The sequence below is a fragment of the Nerophis ophidion genome, linkage group LG07 (genome assembly GCF_033978795.1).
Source record: "Nerophis ophidion isolate RoL-2023_Sa linkage group LG07, RoL_Noph_v1.0, whole genome shotgun sequence".
Taxonomy (NCBI): domain Eukaryota; kingdom Metazoa; phylum Chordata; class Actinopteri; order Syngnathiformes; family Syngnathidae; genus Nerophis; species Nerophis ophidion.
In genome coordinates this window covers 53548330-53565054 of record NC_084617.1, presented here as the reverse complement: position 1 = coordinate 53565054, position 16725 = coordinate 53548330, and the positions used below count along the sequence as shown (strand labels likewise).

Here is a 16725-nt window from a genome sequence, read left to right as displayed (position 1 = left end):
TGTCTTCTTTGTGCTTTCCTGTCTTTCCTGGAGTTTCCAAACAAATCCCTTCTTCTGGCAACCTTTGCTGCTTGTATAGGAGGAACCTTCCAGTATGGATATAACGTCTCCGTCATTAATGCACCCACCATGGTAATATTGCTCTATTTTTTGGGACATTTTCTCATTTCGATCAATGTGGTACATCTATATTTTCCATGTTTGTAGTATGTGCAAGATTTCATCAACCAAACCTGGACAGTGCGTTATCAGACCGGGATTGCAGAGGACGCTCTCACCTTATTGTGGTCCATCATTGTGTCAGTATTTACCCTTGGAGGACTAGTAGGCGTAACAGTTGGAGGAACATTGTCAATAAAGCTGGGGAGGTATGGATTTACATTTTTACAGTGAATTATGATCCAAGACAAGAACAATGTGAACAATCCGGCAGCTACTTTTTTATGCCGTATTTTGGTTACCTCATTTCATCAGAAATGTTTTTGCCCTTTCAGTAAATTCAGTTTTAGTTTTGCGTTTTTTCCAATAAGAGTCTTTTATTGGTACATTAAAAAATTTCAATGTTTATGATACACTTGCACTTATTATTTCACAATACCCCAAAGCCTGAAAGGACATATCAGTAGGCCTGCAGCTATCGATTTTGTCAATCGGATGAAACATACTTCATAGCTGCTAAGCTTGTTTTAGGGAAAAATGTTGAAATAAACATCCATTTTTCTGCATGCCAAGACCTTCATTCTTTTTTTCTAATAAGTGCAAATCATCATTATCGAAATTGCACTTTTAACATGTGCATTAAGGGAAAAAAATACATTTTAAAAATCTTCGTTGTTCACTGCCACACAGATCACAACACCCCCACAAAACCCGCTGTCATGTGCGGAAACTATGTTCATGCATTTTAATATTTCACGCATTCCCTGCACTCCATGCGGTACGAATTGTGTCAATATTAATTAGTTACACTCATTAAACAGTTAATCAATAATATAAATCAAAGCTTTCTTTTAGTCTAATTAATAGTAACCTAACAATTAGTAATTACTTGATTAATCGTTGCAGCCTCACATAAAAGTCCTTCATTTTTCAAAAGGCATTGTCAGGCTATCCCCTGACAGTTTGTCTATGTTTTATTTTTTCCCTCTGCATTTGTCTGTTTCCTCTGTGTTTAGTATCTCCTGTCTTTAGTTCCTGTCTAGTACTCTTATTTTGTCAGCTTCCTATCTTGTTTCCTGAGTTCTGTGTTCCCCCTCAGCAGCGGCTGATTGGCACCTGGCCACACCCATTACCAATCAGCCCGCTCCTATTTGTACCTGCTTTGTCTTATGTCAGTTGCTGGATCATTGTATTGTATTGTTGTTGCAACATGTCACTCTTGTCGTGCTACCTGTCGTGTCGTTTTGTTACAGCTACTACCTGTCGTGCTACATGTTGTCCTGGTCGTCGTAGCGGTAAGCTGTTTCTGTTAGCATTAGCTATTTCCAGTTTTTCTGTTTGTTTTCCACCAGTTTCCATGCTAAAGTTCCTTTTTGTTTTTCTAACTCCCAGTGCTAGCTCCCTTAGTTTGTTATTCCGCCCATGTGCATGCTTTTTGTTTGTTCTTGTTCTATCTATATTAAATCATGTCTTAATATCCAATGCCTGCCTCCATCTCTGCATTTTGGGGTTCGACAACAAATACCTCTGACAGGCGTGAAAAAGTTTTTTTCTTTCTTTTTTTGCTCAGATTTTTTAAAGAAATTTCAGCCCTAAACAAAAATACCAAACATGTAATTTTTATTTTTTTTATTGAACTAGTGCTGTCAAATGATTATTTAATTTTTATCACTTTTTTTAGTTGGATTAATCCTGATTAATCACAAGTTATTACTCGCTTGCATGGTTTAAATCAACTTTAAAAAGGCCCGGATGTGAGGACACAAGTACAATTCTATTGTCAGAATGTCATCCAGTGACATTTTAAATATGTTTTACACGTCATTCATTTGCTCAAAACTTGGTAACAGTTTAATATAAAGTATTATATAATATAAAGTCCCGTCCGTCTGGATGTATTTTTGAAGTGAAATTTGGAAGTCAGCACACCTGGTAACTATTCGCAACTAAGGTAAGGAGCATATCCTGTCAAAATAAACTTGCTTGATTAATCTGCGGTGATAAATGATTCATTCGATAATTTTTTGGTGATTAATCACATGAGTTAACGAGTTGTTTTTGGCAGCCCTGATTTTAACCCGTTAATGGCCTTTTCATCAAAAGATGCCACAATTGTCATTGGTATACATTTGCGTCATATTAGTTAATTTAGTCATTTTAGGGTGTGAAAAAAAAAGGAAGCTTGAAATGTATATATTTTTTCAGGACTAATGTCTAATAACAAATTTGAGGCAACAATTTTTTTTTTTAATACAAAATATTTTTAAGGACTTTTATGTCCTGTTTGGCTTTGGAATATAATGAAAATTGGGGGTTCCCATAACATCGATCGCAAGCTACCGGTCGACTGTGTCAGTCGATCGCCAGCCAGGCATTAAAAAGATATACACCTAAAAATTTGCGATCTTCACCAAGACGTCACTTTCGGCACAGATGACGCTGGTTGCTGTGAGCTCGTTAAGAATAAATGAGAAAGCGAGAAACACTTTTTATTTCAACAGACTCTCACGCCGTACTTGCTGTCAAAACTCTGAAGACCGACTGCACAGTTCCCGTCTTCACAATAAAAGCGCTGCTTCATCCTGCCTGCGCTAACAAAAGAAAAGTCTCAGAAAGCTGGGAGCACAAGCTAGCAAGATACAGTGTTTGCCGCCAATGTATTTATTGTAAAGTTTATAAAAATTAATATAGAAGCTGGACGAATAAGATGTCAAAAACCAACCACTTTTATATATAGGACTTTTTTTCTCTTCCATTTGAAAATGCGGACGTTATCAGCACTACTGTCTGATTCCAATCAATGGAAGTCAGCAGAATCAGGTAATACACCAACTTTTATTCTTGTCTTCATGAAAGAAAGGAATCTACATGTGTTAAACATGCTTGTATTATCAATAAACACCTTTAACTTGTTAACAAAAATAAATAAATGCATTAATATAAATTATATATATAAATGAGGTAGATTCCCTCGACTCGGTTAATTGATAGCGCGACTGCAGTAAAAGTGTGGCCACCCCTGTTCCAAGGGGTTCAGAGAAGACAGTCAGCCTCAGACAACCGCAAACTACACTTTTGTTCAATAGATAAACTGAGTTGAGAACTACAGTGGGGCAAAAAAGTATTTAGTCAGCCACCGATTGTGCAAGTTCTCCCACTTAAAATAATGACAGAGGTCTGTAATTTTCATCATAGGTACACTTCAACTGTAAGAGACAGAATGTGAAAAAAAAATCCAGGAATTCACATTGGAGGAATTTTAAATATTTTTTTTGTAAATTATGGCGGATAATAAGTATTGGGTCAACCATTCAAAGCTCTCACTGATGGAAGGAGGTTTTGGCTCAAAATCTCACGATACATGGCCCCATTCATTCTTTCCTTAACACGGATCAATCGTCCTGTCCCCTTAGCAGACAAACAGCCCCAAATCATGATGTTTGCACCCCCCTGCATCACAGTAGGTGTGGTGTTCTTGGGATGCAACTCAGTATTCTTCTTGTCATATAATGTCATGTCATATAAGGTATATAGTGTCATGTCATATAAGGTCATACGTCTATGTTGCTGCAGGAAAGGGACGTTGTTGACCAACAACATTCTGGCAATAACTGCTGCACTGATGATGGGTCTGAGCTATGGAACAGGATTGTTTGAACTCATCATCATCGGCCGTCTTCTCATTGGAGTAAATGCAGGTGACACAATGAAATATCCTCAGAATGTTCAACAAATATTTGCTTACCATATGTGACCATATGTTACTTACATATACATAGGCATTGGCCTCTGTGTTCAACCTTTGTACTTGACTGAAATCGCTCCAACTGCCATCCGTGGCCTCATGGGAATGGGGACCTCTGTTTTTCTCACTGGGGGGATTCTGACTGGACAAGTGATGGGGCTCAAGTAAACATATTTTATTGTTATGACTGGCGTAACATGTCAATATTTGGAAGTGTGTGTATAGTACTAGACGAGCTGTGTGGTTCAACAGAGAGCTGCTGGGTAAAAAAGAGTATTGGCCCATTCTGCTGTCCACCACGGGTATCCCAGCGATTATGCAGCTCCTGACCCTCCCCTGGTTCCCGGAGAGTCCTCGCTTTCTCCTCATTGACAGAGGAGATGATGAGGGATGCAAAAAAGGTAAAAGGACTGTCTGATTCTGTTCAGTGAACATGATTTTAGCAGAAATCGACATAGACAGAAACATATGCTTTCATCACCATAAGACCAAGCATGTGATCATACTTGGTTTTTCACAAAAAAAGGACCTCGTGCCTTTCCGGATATGTGAGGAGATGAGTCCACACATTGTTCTCTCTTCTCTCACGCAGCCGTAAAGCAACTCCACGGTGCTGTAAATTGTGAAAAAGAAATGGAGGACATTGAGAACGAGAGGAACAACCTGGTTGGATTCACGGCCAAAAAGCCGTGGGAATTGTTTGCGGACCGCGACATGCGCTGGCACCTTCTCACCATCATACTTCTCAATGCAGCTCAGCAGCTCAATGGAGTCAACGCCGTATGTGATGTACCGCCCCTTTTACAACACTGGATCTATTGTGGATTGCTCTAAAGCAGGGCTATTCAACTGGAATTTAGTTTTTAGACCTGGGAGACAAACATTTTTACAGCCCATTCCTCAAAAAAACTAGAGTGCTCCAGGAACTTGGACCACTGTAAACTCATTGGCAGACCTTGGTAGCAAACACAGAACACTGGGGTCCAAACTTGTATTTTACATAATTGAGGCATTCCTCAAGGCACCTCTCTAAGTACTCTCCTTTTTGGTAATTACAATGTGATTTTTGTAACTAAGGTGTTGATGTATCTTGTTTACTTCAGATGCAGTCAGCAGTTATTTGTTCAACGTCTTTAGTTATACTAGTGGTGTTCGTCAAGGTTCCATTTTAGCTCCTCTTTTTTTCACCATTTGGGCTATTCAACTGGTGGCCCACAAGTTTAGTTCAAAAAACTTGTAAGATACTCATATTTTTGCAGCCGATTCTTAAAAACACTTGAGTGCTGTCATAGAGATGATCTATGACTAGCCTTTTTAAAAGGGAATAAGCGGTAGAAAATGGATGGATGGATGGATCTCCTGTAACTCTGACAAGTAGACTAAAATCAAATGTCTACCATACGGGACGCTGTTTTTCAAAAATATACAAAAAAGGAAAGATCCTTTGCCTACTGGATAAATTGGCCCCCAAAACAATTTAGTTGAATACCCCTGCTATAAAAAGCCTCAATTTGGTTACTTTGTACATAAATGAACAATTAATTTTAAATCTATTCTCTTCTGCTTTTTCCGCAGATCTATTTTTATGCAGAATATGTGTTCAGACAAGCAGGAATTCCGAGTGACAAAATATTGTATGCAACCATGGGCACTGGTGCCTGTGAATGCCTCACTGCTTTGACATGTGTGAGTATTTTACATTTCATTTGCTGCAAAGACTATTGGGCATTTGATGTTTTGTAGTGTAGTGGTGCAGAAAAGGGCTAAAGCAACAATAAGTAGTGCGTTTACCATAAAACATGAATAATTTTTGAAGGCACACTCGCTTGTTGTTATTGCCAGACCTCAGATTACTTTCGTTAGCGACCCTTTTTTATAAATCCAAGGCTGGCTTAATTGTATATTTTAGACACAACATATTAACTTAAAAGTATTTGAAACCATGACATTTGAACTCAATATACAGACAATAATGCAAATTGGAGTACAAAGTATAAAAAATAAGCTAACTATTCCTAAAAGCAAACTTCAGAACTACAATGTCAGTCTTTAATTCAGGGTTGCCCACACTTTTCACTTTACACTATTAAATTGGCCAAGTCAAGGGGATCTACCTCTTTAATACATTTATAATTTGTATTTATATATTTATGAAAGAGATGTTTTTGTTAACAGGTTAAAGGGGTTTAATGATACTACAAGCATGTTTAACAGATATAGATTCCTTTCTTTCATGAAGACAAGAATATAAGTTGGTGTATTACCTGATTCTGATGACTTGCATTGATTGGAATCAGACAGTAGATCTAATAACATCCTTTTTGTCCAATACCACATGAAAGTGGTTGGTTTTTGGCATCTTATTTGTCCAACTTCAATACTCCTTTTTATACACTTTACAAGAAATACATTGGCGGAAAACTCTGTAGCTTGCTAGTTCGTGCTCGCCAGCTTTCTGAGACTCTTATTTGGTTAGCGCAGGCAGGATGCAGCTGCGCTTTTATTGTGAAGACAAGAACTGTGCAGCCGGTCTTTAAAGGCCTACCGAAACCCACTACTACCCACCACGCAGTCTGATAGTTTATATATCAATGATGAAATATTAACATTGCAACACATGCCAATTGTTAAGATCCGCTGCTCGGATCTTACATTATTTGGTTTTGAGTCTTTTGTGTTTATCTTGTTGGTTCATGGACGCTTCCGATTCTTAGTTGGTGCACTTCCTTGTTTGTTTTTGTCACCATGGCAACTTGATTTGTCCACCTGCACTGGCCGTTTGACGCACACCTGTTTTTGATTATTGTTTCTGTATTTAAAGCTGCCTCCTCCCTTTGTTCTACCTTGGTTCGTCACTTGCTCTTTGCGAACACTCATGTTCGATGATCTGGTCCGTTTTTGGCTGCTAAGTTCCGTCTTAGCTTCTGGGCGCTCGACGCGTGCCTTTTTGGACTTTACCTCAGTGCTAGTGTTAGCCTAGCTCCCCGTGCATTGCACGCGTTTTCTTTTGTCTTTGCATCAGTGTTCTTTAATCATTTGTTATACATTAAATCAGCTCCTACCTGCTAACTTGCTTGTCTGGTTCCATGCATTTTGAGTTGACACCTCCGCGCATCTCAATGCGCTCCGAACGTGACACCAATACGGCCTTTTTAGTTTACTTAATTACAATTTTAAATTTCCCGGGAGTTTCGTCCTGGAAATGTCGTGTAATAATGACGTGTACGCAAGATGTCACGGGTTTTTAGGAAGTATGAGCGCTAAGCACACACACAGCTAAATGTTGTCTGCTTAAACGGCATAATTATACAGTTTTTTGGAGATCTGTGTTGCTAAATCTTTTGCAATTTGTTCAATTAATATTGGAGAAGTCACAGTAGAAAGATGGAGTTGGGAAGCTTTAGCCTTTAGCCACACAAACACACGGTGATTCCTTGTTTAAAATTCCTGGAGGTGAAACGTTATTATGGATCAGAGCGCGGTCAAGCGAGCATGAATCCAGACCAAATGTCAACCAGCAGGTTTCGGTGAGAAAATTGTGGTTAAAAAGTCACTTCTTACCGGAGAAAAGCTGAGCTTGTGACGTCCATAGCTGCCGTCGACTTCCATCAGACATTGGCCTCAAGACACCCGTGGACACACCCTTCCGACTATCAGGTACCATTTAACTCACTAAAACACTAGCAACACAATAAAAAGATAAGGGATTTCCCAGAATTATCCTAGTAAATGTGTCCAAAAACATCGGAATCCGTCCCAATAGCGTTTTTTTTTTCTAGTCTGTCACTATCAATATCCTCAAAGACGAATCTTTCATTCTCGCTCAAATTAATGGGGAAATTGTCGTTTTCTCGGTCCGAATAGCACTTCTTGTTGGAGGCTCCCATTATAAATAATGTGAATATGTGAGGAGCCCCCGCACTTGCGACGTCATCGTCTGCGACTTCAGGTAGAGGCAGGGCTTTTCTCTTAACACCGAGAGTTGCGAACTTTATCGTGGATGTTCTCTACTAAATCCTTTCAGCAAAAATATGGCAATATCACGAAATGATCAAATACGACACATAGAATGGACCTGCTATCCCCGTTTAAATAAGAAAATCTCATTTCAGTAGGCCTTTAAACTTTTGACGGCAGGTACGGCGCGAGAGTCTGTTGAAATAAAAAGTGTTTCTCGCCTTCCTGTCAGTCGTTTTTTCTTAACAATGATCTTGCAGCAGTCAGCGTCATCTCACAAGACCCTCGGGTGCCCCTAATGTCAATCAAGTGACGAGAGTGACGTCTCGGTGAAGATTGATGATTGCTAATTTTCAGGTCTATTTTTTTAATGCCTGGCTGGCGATCGACTGACATCCTCTGTAATCGACTGGTAGCGCGCGATCGAGGTAATGGGCAAACCTGGTCTTGACAAATAACACACTTATAATTGGTACTTAAGGAAGACCATGTAGCTGGTCACATTTCCTCTTACTTTCTGTAAGATTAAGTCAGAAATGTAGGACAGCATGGAAAATGTCAATGTCAATCACTGCATTAATGGCAGGGTGGTTCATATTCATTTTTACCGCAAACTCATACCCACTCGAATCCTGCTCTGCCAGATGAAACGGGGTTCAAAAACTGACGTAAATATCTTTAGAGGTGGGAATTTTTGGGCACCTCAAGATTCGATTCCAAATTTTAGGGTGACGGCTCGATTCAGAATCGATTTTCGATTCAACATGACTCCCGTAATATGTACAGTACAGGCCAAAAGTTTGGACACACCTCATTCAATGCGTTTTCTTTATTTTCATGACTATTCACATTGTAGATTGTCACTGAATGCATCAAAACGATGAATGAACACATGCAGAGTTATGTACTTCACAAAAAAAAGGTAAAAAAACTGAAAACATGTTTTATATTCTAGGCTCTTCAAAATAGCCACCCTTTGCTCTCTTTATTGATTGGCACGCTCTTGGCATTCTCTCGATTAGCTTCAAGAGTTACTCACCTAAAATGGTTTTCACTTCACAGATGTCATAGTTTTGATGCCTTCAATGACAATCTACAAGGTAAATAGTCATGAAAATAAAGCAAAAGCATTGAAATGAGAAGGTGAGTCCAAAGTTTTGGCCTGTACTGTAAATTTGCTTGTACATAAATTATAGTAAAACCTTTTCAAAACAGGTTATACGTTACACGTTATACTCTGTGCTGCTGACTTATACGCACAGCGTTGGCTAAAAACATTTTTTTTTAAAACAGTTTTTTAAATTGCATTTACAAAAATCACAGAATGTTAATCAGTGTAATAAAGGAAAATATAGACCAACCAAAACTCCAACCCTTTCCCATCTTACTTACAGTCAGATAGAAATTTACCAGCAAATTGAGAAGAAATGTACTAAATAATACTATAAAAAAGGAAAACCCAAAATAAATGAAGGCAACAGTATAAATTATAATTAGTAATATCCACAGGAGTTGTTCAATGTTGTTTCATTCAAAAACTGACTCTCAAAAAACCCCAAAACATTTAAGTATTGAGAAAAAAAAAGGTTTTTGTAACACCCGTACTAGTGATCTTTATCAATTTATGTTTGAATGTTACATTTGTTACTGAATTACCCCCCCAAATAATATTCAGCATTTTTTTGCCACTATAAAAAATGGCAAACCAAAAATATATAAAGGCATCAGCATAAATTCCAATAATAATATCAATAACAGTTGTTCATTTTTTTTAATTCAAAATGGATTATCAAAAAAAAAATGTTTTTAAAAATTTTTTTTTAATTATTGATAAATCTAAAATCAGAATAAAAAAAAATTGTGATCTGGATGTACATCATTTTTTTGTAGCACCCGCACTAGTAATTTAGAAATGTATGTTTCACGGTGGAAGAGGGGTTAGTGTGTCTGCCTCGCAATACGAACGTCCTGAGTAGTTCTGAGTTCAATCCCGGGCTCGGGATCTTTCTGTGCGGAGTTCTTATGTCCTCCCCCATGACTGCGTGGCTTCCACCCACCTCAAAGACATGCACCTGGGGATAGGTTGATTGGCAACACTAAATGGGCCTTAGTGTGTGAATGTGAGTGTGAATGTTGTCTGTCTATCTGTATTGGCCCTGGGATGAGGTGGTGACTTGTCCAGGGTGTATCCCCGCCTTCCGCCCGATTGTAGCTAAGATAGGCACCAGCGCCCCCCGCGACACCAAAGGGAATAGGTGGTAGAATATGGATGGATGGATGTTTGAATTATGTCCCAAAAAATGTTGTTATTGATAAATATTTTTCCCACTAATTTGTTTTAGTACAAAAGATATGTCAAATTAAATTCAAGTTGGATCAAAGTGTAACAATCATTTCACATCACTACAAAAGTGTGCGAAAAATGTTTAATAGTTCATATACAATTCTGCTTATGGCCCTGTTGTAGAGTCATGATATTCTCATTAACTTTGGTCAAATTCCTAATTATGTTAGGCTCCAGGTCACCCGTGAGCCTTGTGAGGACAAGCAGTATTAAACAAATTGATTAATTTTTAACTGAGTTTTACTGTAAATGCCTTATCTTAACTGTAAAAAACATAAATACCTTGTGTCTGAAAGACATCAAAAATTATCAATAGGATGTGAAATAGCTGGGCTCTTATGCTCTTTGTAAGATCCATCCATCCATTTTCTACCGCTTATTCCCTTTTGGGGTCGCGGGGGGCGCTGGCGCCTATCTCAGCTACAATCGGGCGGAAGGCGTGGTACACCCTGGACAAATCGCCACCTCATCGCAGGGCCAACACAGATAGACAGACAACATTCACACTCACATTCACACACTAGGGCCAATTTAGTGTTGGCAATCAACCTATCCCCAGGTGCATGTCTTTGGAAGTGGGAGGAAGCCGGAGTACCCGGAGGGAACCCACGCATTCACGGGGAGAACATGCAAACTCCACACAGAAAGATCCCGACCCTGGATTTGAACCCAGGACTGCAGGAACTTCTTATTGTGAGGCACACGCAGTAACCCCTCTTCCACCGTGAAGCCCTCTTTGAAAGATGTTTTCTGAAAATAAAGCACATTACTGCCGTGCAGTGTGATGGAACAAAATGGACACAAGTAGCGTGAAAGGTCAGCGCCAGATGGAGAGGAAGTGCTTTCATGCAATGTTTTCAGTCTTGTCATGTGTTGCATGTCTCGCAGGGTATGCTCATTGAGAGGCTGGGAAGGAAGGTGCTGATTATTGGGGGATACACGCTGATGAGTATCTGCTGCATTTTGTTCACTCTTACCATCACCTTAAAGGTATTGAAGCTCACACACAAACAGAATATACATCCATCCATCCATTTTCTACCGCTTATTCCCTTTTGGGGTCGCGGGGGGCGCTGGCGCCTATCTCAGCTACAATCAGTGGGGCAAAAAAGTATTTAATCAGCCACCGATTGTGCAAGTTCTCCAACTTAAAATGATGACAGAGGTTTGTAATTTTCATCATAGGTACACTTCAACTGTGAGAGACAGAATGTGGGAAAAAATCCAGGAATTCACATTGTAGGAATTTTAAAGAATTTATCTGTAAATTATGGTGGAAAATATGTATTTGGTCAACCATTCAAAGCTCTCACTGATGGAAGGAGGTTTTGGCTCAAAACCTCACAATACATGGCCCCATTCATTCTTTCCTCAACACGGATCAATCGTCCTGTCCCCTTAGCAGAAAAACAGCCCCAGAGCATGATGTTTCCACCCCCATACTTCACAGTAGGTTTGCAACTCCGTATTCTTCTTCCTCAAAACACGACGAGTTGAGTTTATACCAAAAAGTCATATTTTGGTTTTGTCTGACCACATGACATTCTCCCAATCCTCTGCTGTATCATCCATGTATCCATTTTGGCATAAACTCAACTTGTCGTGTTTGGAGGAAGAAGAATACGGAGTTGCATCCCAAGAACACCACATCTACTGTGAAGCATAGGGGTGGAAACATCATGCTTTGGGGCTGTTTTTCTGCTAAGGGGACAGGACGATTGATCCGTGTTAAGGAAAGAATGAATGGGGCCATGTATCGTGAGATTTTGAGCCAAAACCTCCTTCCATCAGTGAGAGCTTTGAATGGTTGACCAAATACTTATTTTCCACCATAATTTACAAATAAATTCTTTAAAATTCTTACAATGTGAATTCCTGGATTTTTTTTCACGTTCTGTCTCTCACAGTTGAAGTGTACCTATGATGAAAATTACAGACCTCTGTCATCATTTTAAGTGGGAGAACATGCACAATCGGTGGCTGACTAAATACTTTTTTGCCCCACTGTATGTACTTGTATATGTTGCATTAACCACATCTTTGTGTTTTTGCTTGATACTCAGGAAACCAGTTCCGTTTTTCCTTACCTGAGCATGGCATGTATTTTTGCCTTCATTCTGAGTTTTGGATTAGGACCTGGTAAACTTTTTTTTTTTTTTTTTTTTTTTTTTCACTTCAAAAGCTCCATGTGACAGCTTTGTTCTCTTCCAAGGCGGTGTGACTAACATATTGACCGTGGAGCTGTTCACACAAAACTCACGGCCTGCAGCCTACATGATTGCAGGCTCCATAAACTGGATCAGCTTATTTTTTATTAGCATGATCTTCCCTTTTATTGTGGTGAGTACAATATAGGCAACACGATTTTGAAGAACCTCGTATGTCCAACTCTTATGAATAGAAACAATCTATAGTGTGAAGGCTGCAAAGTAACATAATATTCATCTCACACATTGTTTTATTCGCCAAAAATTGCCATTTCCAGGAATTCTACGACTCATATTGAGCTAGGGACACTAGAAGAATGTTGTACATGGTCTTAAAAAACACTTAAAGGGAAACATTATCACAATTTCAGAAGGGTTAAAACCAATAAAAATCAGTTTCCAGTGGCCTATTTTATTTTTCGAAGTTTTTTTCAAAATTTTACCCATCATGGAATATCCCGAAAAAAGGCTTTAACGTGCCTGATTTTCGCTATCTGTAAATCCACCGTCCATTTTCCTGTGACGTCACTGCATGACGCCAATACAAACAAACATGGCGGATAGAACAGAAAGATTTAGCGACATTAGCTCGGATTCAGACTCAGTGGCTTAAGCGATTCAACAGATTACGCATGTATTGAAACGGAAGGTTGGAGTGTGGAGGCAGATAGTGAAAACGAAATTGTAGAAGAAACTGAATCTATTGAGCAAATAGCTATTGAAGCTATTCGCTCAATAGCTATAGCTATTGAAGCTATTCGGCGATCGCATTCTAACCAACGATTGCATCTTTTGACCACTGGAGCAACTTAAATCTGTCGATTGGTAAGTGTTTGTTTGGCATTGAATGTGGGTGGAGGGAAAGGCTGAATGCAAATATATCTACAAATGTACATACAGCTAGCCTAAATAGCATGTTAGCATTGATTAGCTGGCAGTCATGCCGTGACCAAATATGTCTGATTAGCACATAAGTCAATAACATCAACAAAACTCACCTTTGTGATTTCGTTGACTTTATCGTTGGAAATGCATCTGCTTTGAGTGTCACAGGATATCCACACATCTCTGTGCCATCTGTCGTAACCTCGCTATCGTCGGTAAAATGTGCAGAACAAATGAGGGAGTTTCGCCTCTTTTGACACTGGTGCAACTTGAATCCGTCGATTGGTATGTGTTTGTTTGGCATTAAATGTGGGTGGAGGGAAAGCCTGGATGCAAATATAGCTACAAATGAGGCATAACGATGCAATATGTACATACAGCTAGCCTAAATAGCATGTTAGCATCGATTAGCATGGCACGTAAGTCAACTTGAATCCGTCCCTGATCGTGTTGTTACACCCTGCGACAACACACCAACGAGGCATGATGTCTCCAAGGTACGGAAAACAGTCGAAAAAACGGAAAATAACAGAGCAGATTTGACTTGCTGCGTGTAATGTGTTTGAGAAAATGGCGGATTGCTTTCCATTGTAACGTCATGGGTGAAACGTCATCGCTCCGACAGCGAACAATTGAGAGGCGTTTAAATCGCCAAATTCACCCTTTTAGAGTTCAGAAATCGGTTAAAAAAACATATGGTCTTTTTTTCTGCAACATTAAGGTATATATTGACGCTTACATAGGTCTGGTGATAATGTTCCCCTTTAAAAAGTACACAAAGTAGCACTTTAGCTAACAGCAGCATTTTATTGACTGAATAAGCAGTGAGAACTGGATGATTAATTAGCCCGCTCACAATGAATGTGCTGCCGGGCACAAAGTGGCTCCTCTGCAGGCACTCAATGGGTGGATGAAACTTTAGTACAAGACATGTTTTGTACAACAAAGCATATTTTTATTCGCCCTGCGGTGCCTAAAACGAAAAGGGGTTTGTAAATCGAATTTCCACTGAATACACCTTAGAGTCATATAGTGTTGTACTTGAAGTATGCTAACTGCTGGCATGCTAACATTAACATTAGCATTGCTAATGTTTCATGCTAGCTTTTGTAGCTCATTTTGCAGGTATACTGTACATCTATAGTCATATTTTTTTATTTGACTGAACTGGCTAGCGTGCTAACGTTTAGCATATACGTTCACATGCACATTCTATTGAAATTGCTCAAACAATACTTTTTGGAGTTATTTTTTTGTACAAAGAAGCTAACCACTGATGAAAGCACAACATAAAACCAACGCACAACATAAAACCAACATACAACAATTTGTGTCAGGGGGTATAAAAAAAAAAAGAGTGTTGTGTTTTGTTTCCACAGATCGGACTACAGCAGTACTGCTTCCTGGTGTTTATGGGAATATGCGCTACGGTGGCACTTTACATCTTCTTTTTTATCCCTGAGACTAAGAACAAAACCTTCCTGGAAATCCAGAATGAGTTTAAGTCCAGAAACAAAAAGAAGGGCAGCAGCACTGCTGCCTCTGGAATGACACTGTTGGCATCTTCAGAATAAAGCTTGTAGTTTTATTTCATTTTATTATTTTTGTTTTCCTTTTTATCTGCTTTGTTTGAATGCTGAAAGTTTTTGAATGTGTTTTTAGATAGCTCCACATTCATGCACTGTACGATGTGACATTTGAAGTTTTTGTCATTGTTGTAATCCTTTGACAATTTTACTGAATGGTCAATAAACTTTTCATGGTCAAAAAGTCTGTGAATTGTTGTAGGTACTAGTAGAGCCCTATTTTTGAGAGAAACAAAAACTAAAAAAAGGGTTATTTGAGGATTGAAATGAATTGGGGAGAAAGACTGCGCCAGAACCTGCAGAAAAGAGGAGAAAGAAAAGCAAAGTGTTCAAAAAGGAGAGAAAAAGAAAGTAATCCGCGAGTATTCGATTTTGCATCCTCTTCTACTGATTTTTTCCTCAAGATGCCTGAGGAAATGTTGAAAGAACATGAGTTAAACACAGGCTATGATGTCTATGGAAGAGCATGAAAGTCTGGAAATGGAGATTATTTTATATTTCTTATTTGCCTCACGTAATGTTAATCATATCATCCATCCATCCATCCATTTTCTACCCCTTGTCCCTCTCGGGGTGCATTGCGGTAATCATGGACCAGGGTGACAAAAACATGCAATTAAGTGATCAAAATACTCGTTTTATATGCCTTTGTCCAGGGCAGCACGGTGGCAGAGGGGTTAGTGCATCTGCTTCACAATACGAAGGTCCTGGGTTCGGTCCTGCGCTCGGGATCTTTCTGTGTGGAGTTTGCATGTTCTCCCCGTGACTGCGTGGGTTCCCTCCGGGTACTCCGGCTTCCTCCCACCTCCAAAGACATGCACCTGGGGATAGGTTGATTGGCAACACAAAATGGGCCCTAGTGTGTGAATGTTGTCTGTCTATCTGTGTTGGCCCTGCGATGAGTTGGCGACTTGTCCAGGGTGTAACCCGCCTACCGCCAAAATGCAGCTGAGAAAGGGTTCAGCACCCCTCGCGACCCCAAATGGGACAAGCGGTAGAAAATGGATGGATGCCTTTGTCGACATTGTGGTTTGGATGTTCAGTTTTCCTTTGTTGGTGCAGCAGACCTGCCTCTTGCTTTTTGTCTTCCTCATAGAGTTCCTGTGTTTCCCTGTAGGCAGAATTGTGAGATGTGCACGGCTGTGTCCAATATCACCAGCACTACTTAAGCAGCACCTTGTCAACTGGATGGCACTCGGCAATTCCACTCCTCGACTCTCCATGTCAGAAGACCCCTATGCTTCTTGGATTTTTGCTACTTACCTTTTTGGCTATTTCCGGTGCCATCCAGCTCGGTCTACTATGGTAGTTTGCACGTCTTGCAACTCCGACCCAAGTTTATGTATTTTTGTATAGCAGCTTTTGTTCTTTTTTCAAGGTGCTCATTTTGTGTTCTCTTTTTCGCACCGTCGCTTTTTGTTGTCGCCTATTTTGGATCATTGTTGTGAGTACTTTTTCGTTAAGTAAAGAACTGTTTTACTCATAATCCATCTGAATCCGTGGGTTCCTCTGTTCTGCATTTAATTGAACTGTGACAGCTCCAGTTCAGGGGGCGTTCCAAGAAAAGTTAGTTATCTACTGGCTACTCAAAAATAACTGATATTATGGGAAATGACAGCCAAATTAATTTACGGAGCAAAAAATATTTTTTTTAAATTACAACTTAAATGTTTCATTAATTTATTATAATTAGAAATAAATAGATACATGTGTTTTTTTGTGTCATTATTTTATTTCATGCCAAATTACATTCAAATCTGTAATCATTTAATTAATTATTAAATTAATGCATAATTTAATTGTTGATTTCATTCTTTCATGATTCAATGAATGAATTGATGA

General features: G+C 39.3%; 1 protein-coding gene across 3 annotated transcripts in view; it reads left to right on the top strand.

Moving 5' to 3' along the window:
* LOC133556500 (solute carrier family 2, facilitated glucose transporter member 11-like) overlaps positions 1–15068 on the top strand; it is a 29747-nt gene extending 14679 nt beyond the window's left edge. For all 3 annotated transcript variants that reach the window (XM_061906476.1, XM_061906478.1, XM_061906479.1), the window contains 11 exons: positions 34–132; positions 208–368; positions 3733–3857; positions 3939–4068; positions 4157–4305; positions 4497–4684; positions 5480–5590; positions 11094–11195; positions 12269–12344; positions 12418–12545; positions 14677–15068. In XM_061906476.1, the coding sequence (XP_061762460.1) occupies positions 34–132; positions 208–368; positions 3733–3857; positions 3939–4068; positions 4157–4305; positions 4497–4684; positions 5480–5590; positions 11094–11195; positions 12269–12344; positions 12418–12545; positions 14677–14871 (1464 nt within the window). In that variant the 3' untranslated portion in view covers positions 14872–15068. The remainder of the gene's footprint in view (positions 1–33; positions 133–207; positions 369–3732; positions 3858–3938; positions 4069–4156; positions 4306–4496; positions 4685–5479; positions 5591–11093; positions 11196–12268; positions 12345–12417; positions 12546–14676) is intronic.
* The last annotated feature ends 1657 nt before the right edge of the window (positions 15069–16725 follow it).